At 40.7% G+C, this 19,539-nt stretch overlaps 1 protein-coding gene across 1 annotated transcript; it reads left to right on the top strand.

The window, feature by feature from the left end:
• The first annotated feature begins 14,101 nt into the window (after positions 1–14,101).
• Positions 14,102–17,475, top strand: LOC146504626 (uncharacterized). Its single transcript, XM_085130976.1, has 2 exons — positions 14,102–14,465; positions 15,646–17,475. The coding sequence occupies exons 1-2, from the start codon at positions 14,390–14,392 to the stop codon at positions 16,254–16,256; spliced, it is 687 nt and encodes a 228-aa protein (XP_084987102.1). The 5' UTR covers positions 14,102–14,389; the 3' UTR covers positions 16,257–17,475.
• The last annotated feature ends 2,064 nt before the right edge of the window (positions 17,476–19,539 follow it).

The raw sequence follows: 19,539 nt of genomic DNA, 5'->3' as shown, positions 1-19,539 counted from the left end.
TATTTATTCAAGTTTGAAATTCGCCAGAGGAAAGAGGTTAAAGATATTTAACCAGCTTAAAAAACTACAGGCAGATGTTGTTTTATTACAAGAAACTCACAGACCTGTTACAGGTTTAAACGAACTTAAAACACCTGAGTTTCCTAATGTGTTTGCAGCTTGTTATAATTCTAGACAAAGAGGAGTAGCAATTTTAATACATAAAAATGTTAATTTTACAGTACTCGATACAGTTATAGATCCAGAGGGTAGATTTCTAATTATTAAACTATCAATATTGAACAAAAAACTATGTATTGTAAGTATATATGGTCCAAATGTTGATGAACCCTCATTCTTCCACGGATTTTTTAGTGCACTCTCACCTCACTCAACACCTTGATTGCACACTCATTCTTGGAGGCGACCTCAACCTTGGACTAAATGAAGAAATGGATAGGCTCAACACAACAGGAACTCAGCGCAATTGGCAATCCACAAATATAATCAAACAGTATATGAGCGACTATGGCCTTTGCGATGTATGGCGCTCCCTTCACCCCAACAGTAAGGAATATACTTTCTTCTCACATGTTCATCACTCCTACTCTCGTCTGGATTATTTTTTGGTCAGCAGCTCACTGCTGAGTGACATTTCAGACACTGAGATTCACCCTATAGCTGTCAGCGATCATGCTCCTGTATCTTTAACACTAATGCACAAGAATAATACTACGCCAAGTAAAAACTGGAGATTTAACACATCACTACTTAAAGATGAAGACTTTATTAAATATTTTAAAAAGGAATGGATTTCATATTTAGACTTTAATGACACTCCCGGAACATCTGCTTCTGTTCTATGGGAAGCAGGAAAAGCTGTGATGAGAGGTAAAATAATTTCTTTCTCATCACACAAAAAGAAAGAAGAAAACAAAAATATTCAGGAATTAGAAAAAACCATCAAATCCTTAGAAGAAGCCTACGCGTTCCACCAAGATCAAGAAATAATGAACAAAATATGCAAAACAAAACTAGAATTAAATGAAATTATTAATAGAAAAACACAATTCCTTGTACAAAGACTTCGCTTGCAGAATTTTGAACACAGTAACAAATCAGGTCGATTTCTAGCAAACCAGTTAAAAATAAATAAAGAAAAAACAACTATATGTGCTACTAAAGATTTATCGGGGAACACAATATATGACCCTGGAAGAATAAACAACATTTTTAGAGATTTCTATGAAACTTTATATTCACCACAAATAAACCCGTCTAAAAATGAAATTGATTTGTTTCTTGACAACGTAACTCTTCCAAAATTACTAGACAGTCAAGCAATGGCACTGGATTCGCCACTGACGCCAGGTGAACTCCAGGAAGCCCTGATAAGTATGCCCAATAATAAGGCTCCAGGTCCAGACGGCTTTCCTGCAGAATTCTACAAAGAATTCTGGACAATTTTGGCACCAGTATTCCATGGAATGTTGCAGGAAATCAAGAAAAATGGCAGACTACCACCAAATATGAATTCTGCTAACATTAGTCTCCTGCTAAAACCAGGAAAAGACCCTTTATTTCCCTCAAGTTATCGTCCAATATCCCTTATAAATGTAGACCTTAAAATAACCTGCAAAGCTCTCTCAAAGAGATTAGAGAAAATAACCCCCCTCTTAATTCATCCTGACCAAACTGGTTTCATAAAAGGTCGGCACTCCTCAACAAACACTCGTAGATTACTTAATTTAATAGACTACTCATACAATAAAAACATTGAAACCATAATATTATCTCTAGATGCAGAAAAAGCATTTGAAAGAGTTAACTGGAAATTTTTATTTGCAACTTTACACAAATTTGGTTTTGGAAACTCTTTCATAAATTGGATAAGAATATTATACAATTCCCCAACAGCTCGTATCAGAACAAATGACCAGACATCCTCCAGCTTTTGTCTCCTGAGGGGCACCAGACAGGGATGCCCACTCTCCCCTTCACTTTTTGCAATTTTTATCGAACCTCTAGCAGCAGCACTTAGACAGGCTACAACAATTAAGGGCATAAAATGTAAGAACGTAGAACATAAAATCAGTCTCTATGCGGATGATGTGTTGCTTTTTCTGTAAAACTCACAAATCAACCTCTCTGAGGTAATTACTCTAATAAACTGGTTTTCAAGAGTTTCAGATTATTCAATTAACTGGCCAAAATCTACAGTTCTTCCCATTAACTGCTCCTTCCATAATTCATCTTCTGCCCCACTACAATCTGGAAATATTAAATATTTAGGTATTAATGTTTCTCCTAAGCTTTCAGACTTAATTAAATTAAACCACATCCCACTTCTAAAGAAAGTAGAAGGCGATCTGACTAGATGGAAATCTCTACCCATATCACTCATGGGAAGGGTCGCCACTATAAAAATGATGATCTTGCCAAAAATAAATTACTTATTTTTAATGATCTCTAACAAACCATCACAAGATTGGTTCAGATCTCTGGATTCACATATTTCTAAATTCCTTTGGAAAGATAAACCCCCGCGTATCAGCTTAAAAACACTACAAAGAACCAAGGATAGAGGAGGATTAGATCTGCCTAATTTTCACCAATACTTCTTAGCCAACAGGCTTCAGTTCATCTCAGAATGGTTAAAATGTACCCTCTTAGATGAGCCCTGGCTAGATGTTGAACAGGCACTATGCAATGATCTAGAGATTTCAGACCTACCATTTATTAGCTCAAACATCAAAAGACATGAATGCTTTAAAAGCATCAACATCAGCTTTTCTCTGACAGCATGGTGGGAGTTTCTAAAAATAACGGAGTCTTCATTAATCCCATGCAAACGTACACCTATCTGGAATAACCCTGACATATTACAAAACAATAATATGATTAATTTCCCAGAATGGAGTTGTAAAGGAATTAAATACTTAGAACATATATTAGAGGGAACAGAATTTATTCCATTTGACAGACTAGTTACACAATATGGGATCAACAAGAAAAGATTTTTAGAATATCAACAAATTAAATCCATAGTAAAAAAGAAATTTAACCTCAGTCAAGTTGAATTACAAACACCACCAAGTGTGGTTCAATTTCTTACTCTTAAATCCCCCAAACTATTATCTAAAATATACAGAACACTTTCTAAAATAGATGAATCAATATCCCTTCCTATTGCAAAGTGGGAAGCAGATTTATCAGTCAGCTTAGACCAAAACGTCTGGTCTCAGATTTGCTTCAAAACCTTTAAATTGATTAAAAATCCCAATCTGCAATTAATACGTCGGTGTGTCGCCGAGGTTGTGGGCGGGTGGGTGCACGGGGGCTCAGCCCTGGCGCAGGGGGCCTCTTGTGCATCGGCCTAACCGGGGGGCTCTTGAACTGGCAGGGAGGTTGTTCCATCTTTGCAGGAGTCCACTCTGCAGGTGGGGGAGAGACATAGGAGAGGTGGAGAATAAACTTAACCTGGGTGTCTGTGTCTTGTGTAGTCTGGGAGATGATTGAATGTTGGGGTGGGTACAGTTTCCTCTGCGGTGGGGTAGGGTGGGCTGCCCCGGGTCCTGTGGGGCTTGGCCGTGCTGCTGCCGTAGGCCCCGGTCTGGATGGGCCTGGGCTCCCTTGCCTTGGTGGATACCAGAGGACGGGGGTGCCTATTGGGGTCAGCGGGGGAGCTGGCCCTAGGGAGGGACACCCTCTCCTCCCTTATTTTCCTCCCCATCCCAGGCTGCCTCCCTCTTCCCGCTCCACCACACCCACCCACACAGGTAGGGCTTTGGGTGCGGGTGTGTCACCAGGGTGCAGGGGAGACATTCCCCCCCCCCCTCTGTCCTCTTCTGGCCACCTGTGCCTCAATTTTTGTGAATTAGTGTGTCTAATTCACAACTTAGACATCCACATTACTTACACTCTCATAACACACACACACACACACACATATATATATATATATATATATATATATATATATATATATATATGTATAGGGCCTTGAGGGTGGGCACGTTAACGGCGTCCAGTAGACGGTCTGTGTATTCAAACCTACCTCTGGCGCCGGTGCCCACCTCTCAATTTTAAATCCATGTAGACATTGAGGGTTCTCGGGAGGGGCCGTGCTAACACCTGCTGCTCTCTGGCAGCAGCACCATGCTCTCCCTTGTTTTAAATACACTTTAGAGCAACACGCAGCAACACTACACTTGAGCGGGAGGAGGGAGGTATGGGGTCTTAACACACCCCCGTTCTCTGCTAGCCATCGGGGCGGGGGGGCTGGGAAGAGATGCTGGCTGTCCGATTGGCCTCCCTGCTGCTGCGGAGCCTGGGGCGGTCTGCTTGCCTCCACCCCGGAGGGAAGGGTAACATCTCTTGGGTCTGGGTACTGTTTCCACCTCTGGGGGCGAGGATACCTGGACCTGGGGTATAGAGTATGTTTGGGGAGTGTGATTGTGTGTACATGTCCATTTATGTTTATTCCTACATTGGGTGAGTGCTGAGTGTTTGTATATGTGTGCATAAGGGTGGGAATGCATGTCTGTGTCTGTGTGTGCCTGTTTGTCTGTGTCTATATGTCAGGTCGGGTCTTAGACTCCACCTCTCTGGGAACTCCCAGGCCCTCCAAGTGTGGAGGCCTATCTCCCCTCACCACACTCCCTGCCGGTGACTGATGCCCTCAGGGGTCGGTGCATTGTTGGTTCTTGGTGTCCGGGGCTGGGCGCTCAGGTCATGTGCCAGCTCACTCCCGGTGGCTACTTGGCGGGGCCTGGCGCCTGCTGCTCGGTCAGGCCTCTTCCGGGGCGCGGGGGGCCCTCGGGCCTCCGGCCTCTGTGCCTGCGGCTCGGTTCACTCTGGCACAGCTGGCTGCCGGCGGAGCCGGCGGGCACGCCGGTGCAGCCCCCTCTAGCTTCTGCCCGGTGGCTACTGGGTGACCCCTCGTCTGGGGATCCTCAGCCCTTCCCATGAAGGTGGCACGGATGCCCCTCCGGTGGTCCTCCTTGGGCTCTTGCACTCTGGGGCCTCTGGATGTCTGGGGCCTGGATCTCCTCCATGCCTGCTTCATGCCCTGGGGGACAGGGCTATGGCTCTCTACATCCTCTAGCAGACCATTACATGGGGAAACCATTTGAATACAAGCGCGCCGATCCACACAGGTGTGCACACGGGTGTTCACTGTTCGTAGACTTAAATCACACCTTTCTTGGCTGCTACTTCAAAGCACATTGTGCGCTGTCTGTCCTGCGTGCTGCACAACAACATTCAATATTTAGTATTTACTGCTGTTTACACTTAGCTAGATTAATGCGATGGTGTTGTGTATAGTATGTTGCTTTGTTTTGTTTTTTTTGCTTGTTTTCTATTCTTTTTCTCTCAACAGGTGATCCCGGAGATATTTTTTCTTCCCCCCTTTCTCACTGTCCCTCTCCCCTTCTGTTTTTCTTTTCCTTCCTCTTTCTTTCTCCCTTTCCTATCCCTCACTCATGTCTGTCCCGTCTGTAACAACTGAAAATAAAATAAATAATAACAACAAAGGTCGATCAAATGGACCAATACGGCAATGCCATGATGATCCATTTGGCAAAATAAATCCATTGGGTATCCTTGTTGGTCTTCAGACAACAATTCTGACGGCTAAAGAACCAAATGGGACAGGCGGAAAAAAAAAAAAAAGTTTGAAATTCGCGTTTGTAAAATAGTTCAAAGTGTCGTCAGAGTCCTCAAAAATTGTGCATAAATCACTGTACACAAGCGTTTGTAACACATTTAAGGGGAATTTCACTCTGTACAGCTACAACGGGGAAAAGGTCAAAGGCATTTTTATCAAAGGCGCAATTAAATAAACCGACATTATTTCACAGTACAACAACTTTATTATACATGTTTTGTTTGTTTATATATAAATTTTTTATTCGTTCATTTATTTATTGTGTGGATGCTTTAAGGCATCCACACTATTGAGTTCCTGTTTCGTACGTTTTTCGCCGTGGAACTACCACAATTTTTGTGCTATTTTCACCGTTCAAATTTTAAACTATTCTGCTATTTTTGCTCTTTCCGGCTATATCGATTGGTATTTTATACTACTATACTTTTTAAAAATTACATTTTTTTCTTTTAATTTGTCCCATTGAAATGAATGGGAAACTTCCGCAATTCTGCTAAAACTTGCTTGTTTTTGAAACTTAACTACTTCCTCATATTTTCACGTAGAACAACCATTCAAACTTTAAAATGTTCTCAAAATATTGGGCTATTCAGGTATAAATCAGTCTTTTCAAATCTTTTACCGTTTTATTTTTATCCCTCTTAAAGTTTTGAGTTGCAAATTTGTGATTTTTCAGAAAATACATGCGTTGTTATGGTTGCTATGCACTTGGCTTTCAGTGTGCCACTGTAAGTTTCGCAGTCTTCTCTTCATGTCCGAACAACTTCTTGCTACTTGCTCAATTTTCACTCAACTTCCACAAATTATACATCAAAACATCACTATCATTGTTGTGGGATTTATAGAATTTTGGCAAATCTCCTCAGACCAACACAAAGTCTCAAAACTCTCCATAGAAAGTCAATAGAGAGTTTGTTCAAAATCACCGCTTGATTTCTGTAATGAGAGGCATATTCGAATCGTCATATCTCCTTAACGAAGTGAAGTTAAGACATGAGGCTTGTGCCAATATATCTTCAGACACTCCTGACGCTCACAATTCAAGAATTTCTTTCTCACCTATTACCGTTCTGAGATGAGTTACACTTGTTTGAGGGTAGGAAATTCGTCCTTCGCTCAGATTTCTTCAGATTTCAAACTCTGGAAATGATCCACTTTTTTCTCTCGTCATATCTTTTTGATGGATTTCCACAGAGACCTGAAAATTTCCATGACTGTTCACCAAAGCCTGCTGTCTCTTACGGTGAAAGAGTGATATCGATACTCCAAATAGATTTAGAGTTAGAAAGCGTTGTTTGAGGGCAAGTCAATATAGTTTTTGCTTCGGCTCTACTCAGTTATGGTGCATTAGAAGTCAAATATCTTTAATAATTCATATTTTAATGATAAATTGTCAACACTTTAAGATTCCCCCATCTCTTCTGAACAAAACGGTGTAAGAATGACTAGCCCCTACGGTTAGGAAATTATGGTCATTTGTTTGAGGGGAGTCGTCACTATGAGAAATAGACTACAAAAATCCTGTCTCTCTGCTGCATGTGTGTAAAAACAGCTGCACCTGTTTTGGCGGGAAAAAGTACACAGCCTCTCTGATTGGTGGATTCAAATTCAGCAGCTCCCAGGCTGCTTCACTGACCTAGAAAGTTGCTTCTCTCTCCCTCTGTGTGTGTGTGTGTGTGTGTGTGTGTGCGTGTGTCTGTGTGTATGCGTGTGTGTGTGTGTGTGTGTGTGTGACAGAAAGAGAGAGAGAGAGAGAGAGAGAAAGCCTTTTTATGGGATGATCTCATTGTAAGATTCTTGACTGAATTGGATCTTGTGTGTGTGTCTCTCTGTGCATGTGTGTCCATATTTGTGATTGTGTGGCTGTTAAATTTTTTTTGCTGATTTTTTTTTCATTTAACAAGTATATTTGAGGGACCCTTAGCATGTTCAGCATTTTTTCAGCTGTCCATTTTGCTTTTCCAATTTTTCTGTTTAAGTTATTACTATTGTGCTAAATCATACTATTTCTGCTATTTTATAAGAGTTGTGCTAAATATAGTATTTCTGCCAAATATAGTATTTCTGATTAATTATAGTTTTTCTACCAAATCATAGTGCAGTATTTTTGCTTTTTATAGGATTTTTGTAGGATATTTATATTCCTTAATATAGTATTTCTGCCTTTTATAGGATTTGTGCTTAATATAGTATTTCTGCTTTTTATAGGATTTGTGCTTAATATAGTATTTCTGCTAAATGTAGTATTTATGCTTAATCATACTATTTCTATATATTTCCACCAGGTCCCCAGGCAGCCAATCCTCTGTGAGGACTGAGACATTCAAATTTACATATCAGGGCCTGCACGGCTTCCCAGCCAGCCAATCATATCTGAGGTCTGCCGTTTCTTCTCTTGTCATATCTCAGCGAGGGATGTACAAAGAGCAATGAAAATCAGGGTCAAAGTACACCAAAGTCCGCTGATTCACCCAGTACAAGAATCATGCTTCTAGTCCACCTAGTTTTTGAGTTACACGACGTTTTGTAACTCCAAAAAACTGTATTTTTCGCCTCTCACCGCGATCTAATTCTGACTGCTCATCACCCTGTTTTCCAGGTGCTCGCTCTCTTTCCTAGTGGCGCAGTTGGTAATGACACGGGTCTGCAACACAAAGGTCGTGGGTTCAATTCCACCTTGGTCAACATGTTTTTTCCCTACAAATTAATACACTATCACAGACCAGTAATTCATATTGATCATTTATTACAATTCTGCAAACTTTTATGATTTTAGCAACTTTTCTAATATGAACCTCAGATTCTTGTTAATACTCCATCCATGTCAGAAATACTGTTCCCTTTAGGCTCTGTGTATGTGTGTGTGTATCAATATTTCTCCCATTTTAAAGTATTACTCCTCCATAATTGTATTTCTGTTAAATCAAAGTACTTTTACTACATCTTAATACTTCTGCTCAATCATAGTATTTCTGCTAAATCATAGTATTTTTGCCAAATCATAACATTTGTGTTATGTTATAGTATTACTACTAAGTGGAGGAATTTCTGTCATGTTACAATATATGTGCTGATTACAGTATTTCTGCTAAATCATAGTATTTCTGCCAAATGATAGTATTTCTGTCAAATTATAGTATTTGTGCTAAAACATAGTCTTAATTTAAAATTACAATATTCATAGTTCATCACAGTGTCTCTGGTAAATCACAGTATTTCTGCTATGTTGTACTATTTTTCTAAATCATAGTGTTTCTGTAATGTTTAAGTATTTTTGGCTAAATATATTCTTTCTGTTATCTTATACTACTTCTCCTAAATTCTTATATTTTTGAGAAGTTATCTTGTTTCTGGTAAGTTACAATATTTCGGCTAAGTTCTGCTATTCAATTAAATTAAATTTTATTTATATAGCGCCAAATCACAACAAAAGTCGCCTCAAGGCGCTTCATAGATACAGAGAAAAACCCAACAATCATATGACCCCTTATGAGCAAGCACTTTGGCGACAGTGGGAAGGAAAAACTCCCTTTTAACAGGAAGAAACCTCCGGCAGAACCAGGCTCAGGAAGGGGCGGCCATCTGCTGCGACCGGTTGGGGTGAGAGAAGGAAGACAGGATAAAAGACATGCTGTGGAAGAGAGACAGAGGTTAATAACAGATATGATTCAATGCAGAGAGGTCTATTAATACATAGTGAGTGAGAAAGGTGACTGGAAAGGAAAAACTCAATGCATCATGGGAATCCCCCGGCAGCCTACATCTATTGCAGCATAACTAAGGGAGGATTCAGGGTCACCTGGTCCAGCCCTAACTATATGCTTTAGCAAAAAGGAAAGTTTTAAGCCTAATCTTAAAAGTAGAGATAGTGTCTGTCTCCCGAATCCAAACTGGAAGCTGGTTCCACAGAAGAGGGGCCTGAAAACTGAAGGCTCTCCCTCCCATTCTACTTTTAAATACTCTAGGAGCAACAAGTAGGCCTGCAGAGCGAGAGCGAATTGCTCTAATAGGGTGATATGGTACTACAAGGTCATTAAGATAAGATGGGGCCTGATTATTTAAGACCTTGTATGTGAGGAGCAGGATTTTGAATTCAATTCTGGATTTAACAGGAAGCCAATGAAGGGAAGCCAAAACAGGAGAAATATGCTCTCTCTTTCTAGTCCCTGTCAGGACTCTTGCTGCAGCATTTTGGATTAGCTGAAGGCTTTTCAGGGAGTTTTTTGGACATCCTGATAATAATGAATTGCAGTAGTCCAGCCTGGAAGTAATAAATGCATGAAGTAGTTTTTCAGCGTCACTCTGAGACAGGATATTTCTAATTTTAGAGATGTTGCGCAAATGGAAGAACGCAGTCTTACATATTTGTTTAATATGTGCGTTGAAGGACATATCCTGGTCAAAAATGACTCCAAGGTTCCTCACAGTGTTACTGGAGGCCAAGGTAATGCCATCCAGAGTAAGAATATGGTTAGATACCATATTTCTAAGCTTTTCAGGGCCGAGTACAATAACCTCAGTTTTATCTGAATTAAGAAGCAGAAAGTTAGCGGCCATCCAGGTCTTTATGTCTTTAAGACATTCCTGCAGTTTAACTAATTGGTGTGTGTTATCTGGCTTCATGGACAAATAGAGCTGGGTGTCATCTGCATAGCAGTGAAAATGTATGCTATGTCTTCTAATGATGCTGCCTAGGGGAAGCATGTATAATGTAAACATAATTGGTCCTAGCACTGAACCCTGTGGAACTCCATAATTAACCTCAGTGTGTGAAGAGGACTCTCCATTTACATGCACAAATTGGAGTCTATTAGATAGGAATGATACAAACCACTGCAGTGCAGTACCTGTAATACCTACAGCATGTTCTAATCGCTCTAATAGGATATTATGGTCAACAGTATCAAATGCTGCACTGAGGTCTAGCAGGACAAGCACAGAGATGAGTCCACTGTCAGAGGCCATAAGAAGATCATTTGTAACCTTCACTAAAGCTGTTTCTGTGCTGTGATGAACTCTGACACCTGACTGAAACTCTTCAAATAAACCATTCCTCTGCAGATGATCTGTTAGCTGTTTGACAACTACTCTTTCAAGGATTTTTGATATGAAAGGAAGGTTGGAGATTGGCCTATAATTAGCTAAGACTGCTGGGTCTAGAGATGGCTTTTTGAGTAGAGGTTTAACTACAGCCAGCTTGAAGGCCTGTGGTACATAGCCGATTATTAGAGATAGGTTGATCATATTTAAGATCGAAGAATTAATTAATGGCAGGACTTCTTTGAGCAGTTTTGTAGGAATGGGGTCTAAAAGACACGTTGATGGTTTGGAGGAAGTAATTATTGAAGTTAACTCAGAAAGATCAATTGGAGAAAAAGAATCTAACTTAACATCAATGGTACTAAGAGTAGTTGTAGATAATATTACATCTGTGGGATGATTATTGGTAAAAAAAATTTCTCTAATGATAAAAATTTTATTTGTGAAGAAGTTCATGAAGTCATTACTAGTTAACGTTAAAGGGATGGTTGGCTCAAAAGAGCTCTGACTTTTTGTCAGCCTGGCTACAGTGCTGAAGAGAAACCTGGGGTTGTTCTTATTTTCTTCAATCAGTGACGAATAGTAAGATGTTCTGGCTTTGCGGAGGGCTTTCTTATAAAGCAGCAAACTATTTCTCCAGGCTAAATGATGATCCTCTAAATTTGTGACACGCCATTTCCTCTCCAGATTACGAGTCATCTGCTTTAGGGTACGTGTTTGAGAATTATACCACGGAGTCAGGTACTTCTGATTAGAGACCTTAGTTTTCACTGGAGCTACAGTATCCAGAGTCGTACGTAGTGAGGAGGCGAAATTATTAACAAGATAATTGACCTCTGTTGGGGTAGCGTTCAGATAGCTGCTCTGCTCTGTGTTGGTACAGGGCATTGACGATGATAACAGTGGGTGGATTATATTCTTAAACTTAGTTACAGCGCTTTCAGAAAGACATCTACTTTGATAAAGTCTACTCTCCACTGCTGTGTAATCAATTATTGTAAATGTAAATGTTATCAGGAAATGATCAGACAGGAGAGGGTTTTCAGGAAACACTGTTAAATGTTCAGTTTCTATGCCATATGTTAAAACAAGATCTAGAGTGTGATTAAAGTGGTGGGTGGGTTCTTTTACATTTTGAGAGAAGCCAATTGAGTCTAATAACAGATTAAATGCCATGTTGAGGTTGTCATTTTTAGCATCTACATGGATGTTAAAATCACCCACAATAATTATTTTATCTGAGCTCAGAACTAAATTAGATATAAAGTCTGAGAAATCAGACAGAAACTCTGTGTAAGGCCCAGGTGGACGATAGATGATAACAAGTAAGACTGGTTTCTGAGTTTCACAGCTGGGGTGGACAATGTTAAGCATCAGGCTTTCAAATGAATTAAAAGTCTGTCTTGGTCTTTCATTAATTAATAGACTGGTGTGAAAAATTGCTGCGACACCGCCCCCTCAGCCTGTGCTTCGAGATTTCTGGTAGTTAGAATGACTCGGGGGTGTTGATTCATTTAAACTAACATAATCATCCTGCTGCAACCAGGTTTCTGTAAGGCAGAGTAAATCAATTTGTTGATCAATTATTAAGTCATGTACTAACAGAGACTTGGAGGAGAGAGACCTAATATTTAATAATCCACATTTCACTGTTTTACTCTTTGGTTCAGATGTGGATACTGTATTGTTCTTTCTTTGTAATTGTTTATGTTTAAGTTGTTTGTTGCTGGTTTTTAGTTTGTTTTTTGTCTTTTTGGAAGCTGACACAGTCTCTATGGAGATGGGTTTTTGGGGGGATAGCAGGAGGAGAGAAGCTGCAGAGAGGCGTGTAAGACTGCAACTCTGCTTCCTGGTCCCAACTCTGGATAGTCATATTTTGGGGGGTTTAATAAATTTGTCTATATTTCTAGAAATGAGAGCTGCTCCATCCAAAGTTGGATGGATGCCGTCTCTCCTAACAAGACCAGGTTTCCTCCAGAAGGTTTGCCAATTATCTATGAAGCCCACATCGTTTCTGGGACACCACTCAGACAGCCAGCAATTTAAGGAGAACATGCGGCTAAACATGTCACTCCTGGTCTGATTGGGGAGGGGACCAGAGAAAACTACAGAGTCCGACATTGTTTTGGCAAAGTTGCACACCGATTCAATATTGATTTTAGTGACCTCCGATTGGCGTAACCGGGTGTCATTACTGCCGACGTAAATTATGATTTTACTAAATTTACATTTACCCTTAGTCAGCAGTTTTAAATTTCCTTCAATGTCGCCTGCTATGGCCCCTGGAAGACAATTGACTATGGTTGCCGGTGTCTCTAGCTTCACATGTCTGAGAACAGAATCACCAATTACCAGAGTTTGACCCCCGGCGGATGTGTCGCCGAGTGGGGAAAAACGGTTAGACACATGAACGGGTTGGTGGTGTACCTGGGGCTTCTGTTTAGGACTATGCTTCCTCCTCACCGTCACCCAGCCACCCTCTTTCCCCAGCTGCTTGGGGTCTGCCGGGGAACAGCTAGCGGGGCCTACGCTATCTTCGGCTGCACCAGCTACAGGGGCCTGGCTAGCTACGGGTGAATGAAGGGTGCGAAGCCGAGTCTCCAATTCAGTAATCCTGGCCTCCAGAGCTGCAAATATGCTACATTTGTTACAGATATCATTACTGCTAAAGGAGGCCGAGGAGTAACTAAACATCTGACACAATGAGCAAGAAAGTGCAGAAGGGACAGGTGAAGTAGCCATGGTGCTAACGAGTCGGCTACGAGCTAAGCTAAGCTAGCGAAACAGTACAGAGACAGTGAGTGAATACTTTGGCTATAAATTAGGTAGTGAGTACACAGAAAGTGTGGTTCGGATGAAGCACGTGAAGATTATACTATGAAAAAAGAATGTATTTAAAAGTTGTTAATTAAATTGCTAAGCAAATAAGCTACTCAGAAACACAACTGTGTTTGACCAGGAACAGGAAGTGACACTCTACCGAAGAGCGAGCGAACACCAAGTGACAGTGCCACTATATGCTATTGTATTTCTGGCAAATATTATGTTTCCTCTAAGATATTGCAGTTCTGCTAAGTTTGTACAATTTCTGCAACTTTTCAGCTTTTTCAGCTAGTTTTTGCAGACAGCTTCAGCTTTAAAGCATCCACACAGCATTTTCGCAGAAAATGCAAATTTTTCTAGTTTTTGTTTATTTTTCCCTGCATGAACGTGATAAAACATTTTCTTTTAAACGGAGGGACTAACTCAGTTAATTTTAACAAAGGAAATAAGCAGACTTAATTAACGTGATGAGTTTTCTTTATGGCTTTCAGTTGTTTATACTTGTTGTTTATAAAGAGACGAATTAATGATCAAAAAAACATTATATATTACAATAATTCAATAATCAAAATACTTATGATTAGAAACTGCGAAACTAAATAAGAATTATTATTTTTAAAAATCTGATAATTATAGGAAAATTATTCTGAATAAATAAAGCATAAATGTTTATCACTCCGCGTCGCCTGCGTGACCCTGGGAGTCAAGGTGATGAGGATGACGTGTAGCGCGGCAGTTATAAAAGCAGAAGCCAACATTCGAATTTGGTTTTCACATGAGAGTGCGAGCAGGAGGTTTGTTTAATAGTGCTGTGAAAACCTGTTTGTTTCCAAAGTTTTAAAGCTTTGAAAAAACGAGGATTCAAACACCCCAAAAATGAGCTCCGGTGGAGTACGGCGTGAGCGGTACCTGCTCTCCATTGGTGTTACCCGTATTCTCGATGAGCACTATGGTAAAGCTTAGTAAGCTAATAAGTATAATAGATAATATAAAATACACCTTAGACTGGCCTTTTATTACTTAAAAGTGAGGAAGATTTCATGAGTGTGAACATGTCAGGTGAAATATGTCAAACTTTAGAAACATCAGTTTTGGGCAATTTTGGTTTGAAAAATGCTAAAAAAAAAAAAAAAAAAAAAAACCCCACTAAATTTAATACACGCGCCATGGAAACGACGTCAGTCATTAGAACCTGCGGGAGGCTGACGTCTGACGTCAGTGCGGTCATCCTGGAGTCCTGTTTTTGTATGTGGAGGGTTTGAGTTTGCATGTTTTAGCAACTGGCCCTGAATTAGACGATAAAGTTAATAAATTCCGAATCTGTATAGAAGCATGATGGAGCTGCGAGAGTTCACAGAGGCACTCGTTGCGTTTATAAAGCTGGGAAATTTTGAGGGAGGTTAGGGAGTCCTCGGAGATGTGGCCAAAATTTGATCTTGCACGCATTATGTGCAAAATCAGTTATGGCTACTGATGCTGAATCAAGTATATCATATTTATGTGAGTGCATTGTGTATGCCGTGTCTGTACAGGTGTCCAGATGTATGTTATGTGCTCGGTGAGAAATTGAAACTGTGTGCATGCAATAAGCAGGTTGGAGGTTTCTCACCTGACTTTAGCTGTTTTATTTTCAACAGACTGATGCTTAAATAAAATAAGAATAAGTGCTGAACATGAATTCATTATTAAACATCACTGAAACTCTATGCAGCCTTACTGACAATGTGTCCATAATTCACAAATATTATGGACGACATTCATTTATCATGAAATGTTGTTCACAGTCACCAAGATCACACAAAGTTATTCTTTAGTATGAGCTGTACATTTTTAATTTACATGCAGCTAAAATGTGAATTTTGCAAATGTATTCTATCATCAGGACATTTTTACTGTGTGAACATGCTAACAAGCAGAGTTTGGTGCTGTGATCTTTGGTTTAAAACATGAAATTTAGTCATTTACAGTGCAAAACCATTTTTAAGGCTTTCATAAAGAGTGAGTTCTGCTGCGTGCCTCTCATTGTCTGTGTGTAGAAATAGCATATGATGATATAAAGTTTTGACATTTAAATCCGCAATTTGTCTGATTATGTCACGATTAACACAGATGATCTTTTTGTTTTCTCGTAGCTGAGCTGGTGAGTCCTGTCAGCGTACGCCAGATGTTCATCTCTAACCGGAGGAACCGTCCTTTGAGCCCCAGCCATGTGGACTCTATGAAAAATCTGGTCCTCTCGTTAAACCATAACCTGGTTACGGGGACGAAGGCGTTTCCTTATATTGCCTTCAGGGGATTCTTTAACAAACTGCAGCTGACGACACCTTTCACCCATGTGCCAGAGAGTCAGTTGGAGAACACCACTCCATCTCCTCCTACCAACTCACCAGCTGGTTTAATGGTGCTGCCTGCAGGGTCCCACCTCCATTCACGGTTCCTGACACCTCTGCGTCCAGAGAAGGCAGATCTTTCTGTCCTGAAGGCAGATCAGAGGAACTGCGTCTGCACCCTGGATGTCAACGGTGACACCATCACCAGAGTCATTTCCACTGTGTATTGCACAGAGGAAAGGGAAATGACTAATCGATGGAGAGTTACGGACTACACCTCTGACGGCAGAGTAATCATGTCGGTGCTCTGCCAGTTTCTGACGAGGTTTACACAGGGTGCAAAGACGTGGCCTGCAGAGGAGGAGAGCAGCAGCAGGAGCCCCACTCCACCAAGGAAACGTCTCCGGCTGTGATCAGTAATGAAGCCTTTCCTGGACATATGGAATATGGATGTTACATATGGATGTTTCCTCGTGCTTTGGAGCAAACTTTCTAACTCCTCATGTCTGCGCTGTGTCTGGAAAGGCTGGAAACACCTCTCCATCTTACACGGAGACCATCATGATGCGGCTAGTCTGAGGAGTTATTTCTGTACATATGTATGTAGTTTTTTTTATTATTGAGATACACCGGTCAGCGTTTTCAGTGCGTCTTGCACTTTTCTTTATTTCTTGGTGCTGGCCTGTGTATTTGATATGACTGCAAGGAATGCAAGACTGACTTTATTATATAATCTGCGTAAAATGAACCAAAAATGTTACATTTTTGTAAATGTTATATTTACAAAAATGTAATATTTTCTGTAAATTCTGTGAATCTCGGGCAGCTCGACTTGCGTGAAGTGTTTTCAGTTTAACACTGATGCATGAAACGATACATTTTTAGACATAAGTTGTAACGGCCGCCGTTTTCTTTGTGAGTATTTATTACACAGCGTGCTGCGGGGAAAAGCCTGTTCTAATGTTTCAGTCTAAGATTTATTTTTTAGCACCTGACGGCTCTTTTTTGCTTCTCATCCGTAAATACGCTGCATCTTTTACGTGATTCAGTTTATTTTGAAAAGTCTCAACAGGATCTTGAGCTTTATTGTGAAATGTTTATGTGGAAAATAAACAAGCGGACATGCGATGGTTTTACCGTTGTTGTTGCTAACTAGGGTTGCAAAGGGGCGGAAAATTTCCGAAAAGTTTCCGGTAAATTTCCATGGTAAGTTAAGCTTGGGAATTTTGGAAATATTCCATATTGGAAACTTTCCATGGAAATAATGGGAATTATGGAAATTAATGGGAACTTAGGAGAACTAACTGGGAATATATTATTTCCAAGCTTAAATATAAACAGAAATCATAAGAAAACCTCCATGCAAAATGTTTTCAACAGATATTTCAACAGATTTATTTGTAAGTACAGTAGAATAGAACACGTTTCAATAACTTGTTTCATGGATGAATAAAAACAGAAATGTTGAGTTCAATATTACCATCCCCTAACCCCGCTCATTCAAAAATGCCCCCTGTCCAAAAATCTCCACAAAGTCCCATTCAAAAGGTTAAATGAAAAATGCCACTTATCCTCCAAAACGTCCCATTAAACATGCAAATCTTCCTTCAAGCAATCCTCTTTTCTCATTATAGCGCAGTCAATAGACTCTTCCTGGACCTCATCATCATCCAACAACATGTCCACTTCCTCAGCATCCAACTCTGAGTCTTCCTCTTCAGTGTCACTTTCCAGCCTTGTTGAGGATGGCTCTGTGTCAGGCTCAAAGAGCCGTAGGTTTGCCCAAATGCCGACCAGCTTTTCCACTCTCACATTTGTGAGCCTGTTGCGAACCTTTGTGTGGGTGTTCCCAAACAGTGACCAGTTGCACTCGGAGGCGGCTGATGATGGTGGGATTTGGAGGAGGATGGAGGCTGCAGGTGCAAGGGCCCCAGATTCACATAGTCCCTTCCACCAGCTGGCTGCAGATATGTACTGGCATGACTGCCATATTCCATCCCCTTTCCAAAGGCCTTGCTTTGTTCGATACTTTGCCAAACTGTCTAGAACTTTGCCTTTATCGAGACCCAGGTGGTCAGACATGGCTGCAATGACCGCACAGGCACCGTTGATCCCCAGAAAGTATGCCCTTGTCATATTTGGGGTCCAGCATGTATGCTGCTGCATGCACTGGCTTCATGCAGAACTCCCTCCGCTGTTCCAATGACTTGACCACAGCCGTTTCCTCTGCTTCCAGTAGTAGGGAAGTGGGCAGAATTGTCTGGATTTCTTCTTTGAGTTCTGCAAAAAGGCACTGGACATCTGACAAGATGGCACCATCCCCCTCTATCTTCGCTATTGCTGCTGCAATAGGTTTGAAGATTTTCTGACTGCTACTCTTTCCCAGAACACATCATCCAAGATGACCTTCTTGATGTCACTGTCGATGCCTACAGACTGGGATATGGCCATCTCTTGCAGAGACTCCTTTCCCTCCAGAAGGCTGTCAAACATGATAACAACACCACCCCATCGCGTTATGCTGGGAAGCTTCAGTGTAGTACTCTTGTTCTTTTCCTTTTGCTTTGACAGAAATGTAGCGGAAGTTACTTGTTTGCCTTTAACATATTTCAGAACTTCGCTCTCTTATTCAGAGTGTCCATTGTTTTTAGTGCTATTATGTCTTTTAGGAGAAGATTTAGTGTATGGGCAGCACAGCCAATAGTAGTTATATGAGGGTAGGTCTCCTCCACATGTGCCCAGGCAACCTTCATGTTGGCTGCGTTGTCAGTGACCAGTGCAAGAACCTTATCTGGTCCAAGGTTTGATGATCACTTTTAGCTCATCTGCAATGTATTGGCCTGTGTGTCTGTTTTCCTTTGTGTCTGCACTCTTGTAGAACACAGGCTGAGGAGTGGTGATTATGTAGTAAATAATTCCTTGTCCCCTGATATTGGACCATCCATCAGAGATGACTGAAATACAGTCAGCTTGGTCAATGGTCTGTTTCACCTTTGCTTGAACTCGACTGAACTCTTCATCCAGTAGATGAGTAGACAATGCATGTCTGGTTGGGGGAATGTATGCTGGTCGGAGAACATTCAAAAATCTCTTCCAGTACACATTGGATGTCAGCATCAGGGGTGAGCCAGTTGCATAGATTGCACGAGCGAAACACTCAACTGCGTTTTTCTGGCTAGTGTCATCCATAAAATCAAAGAATCCTCTGATGCCAGAGGGACCAGGAGCTGATGAGTGGGTATCTGACTCTCATACAGCTGAAACAGATGCATTTTCCCCTTGAGTGGAAACCTTTGGCTGCTGCAAGTGTTGGGCCTTGAGGAATTTTTTTTGCACTTTGCAATGTGCTGCTGCATTTTTGTGGCATTCTTCACGTACGTCTTATCACAATACTTAGACATATATACAGATTTCCCTTGTACATTAGCTGGTGTAAAATGTCTCCCCACATCAGATAGCGCACGTGGCATTTTTCTGTAAAATAAAACAAGAGCTTGTAAAAATGCTAATGCAATGCAAGAGATCGTAATAATACAATTGCAATATGATAATAAACAGATATAAATAGTAAGGCTAGCTAAACAACTGGAATGATCTTCAAAACAAAACAGCCAAATGAGGAAGCTAGCATCTTCTTTATGTTATACTAGCTATGGCTTATTTGGCATCTAAAAGATGCTAGCATTTTATTTAGCA

The sequence above is a fragment of the Neolamprologus multifasciatus genome, chromosome 14, assembly GCF_963576455.1.
Source record: "Neolamprologus multifasciatus chromosome 14, fNeoMul1.2, whole genome shotgun sequence".
Lineage (NCBI taxonomy): Eukaryota > Metazoa > Chordata > Actinopteri > Cichliformes > Cichlidae > Neolamprologus > Neolamprologus multifasciatus.
The sequence above is the reverse complement of the archived record's forward strand: the minus strand, read 5'-3'. Positions and strand labels throughout refer to the sequence as shown.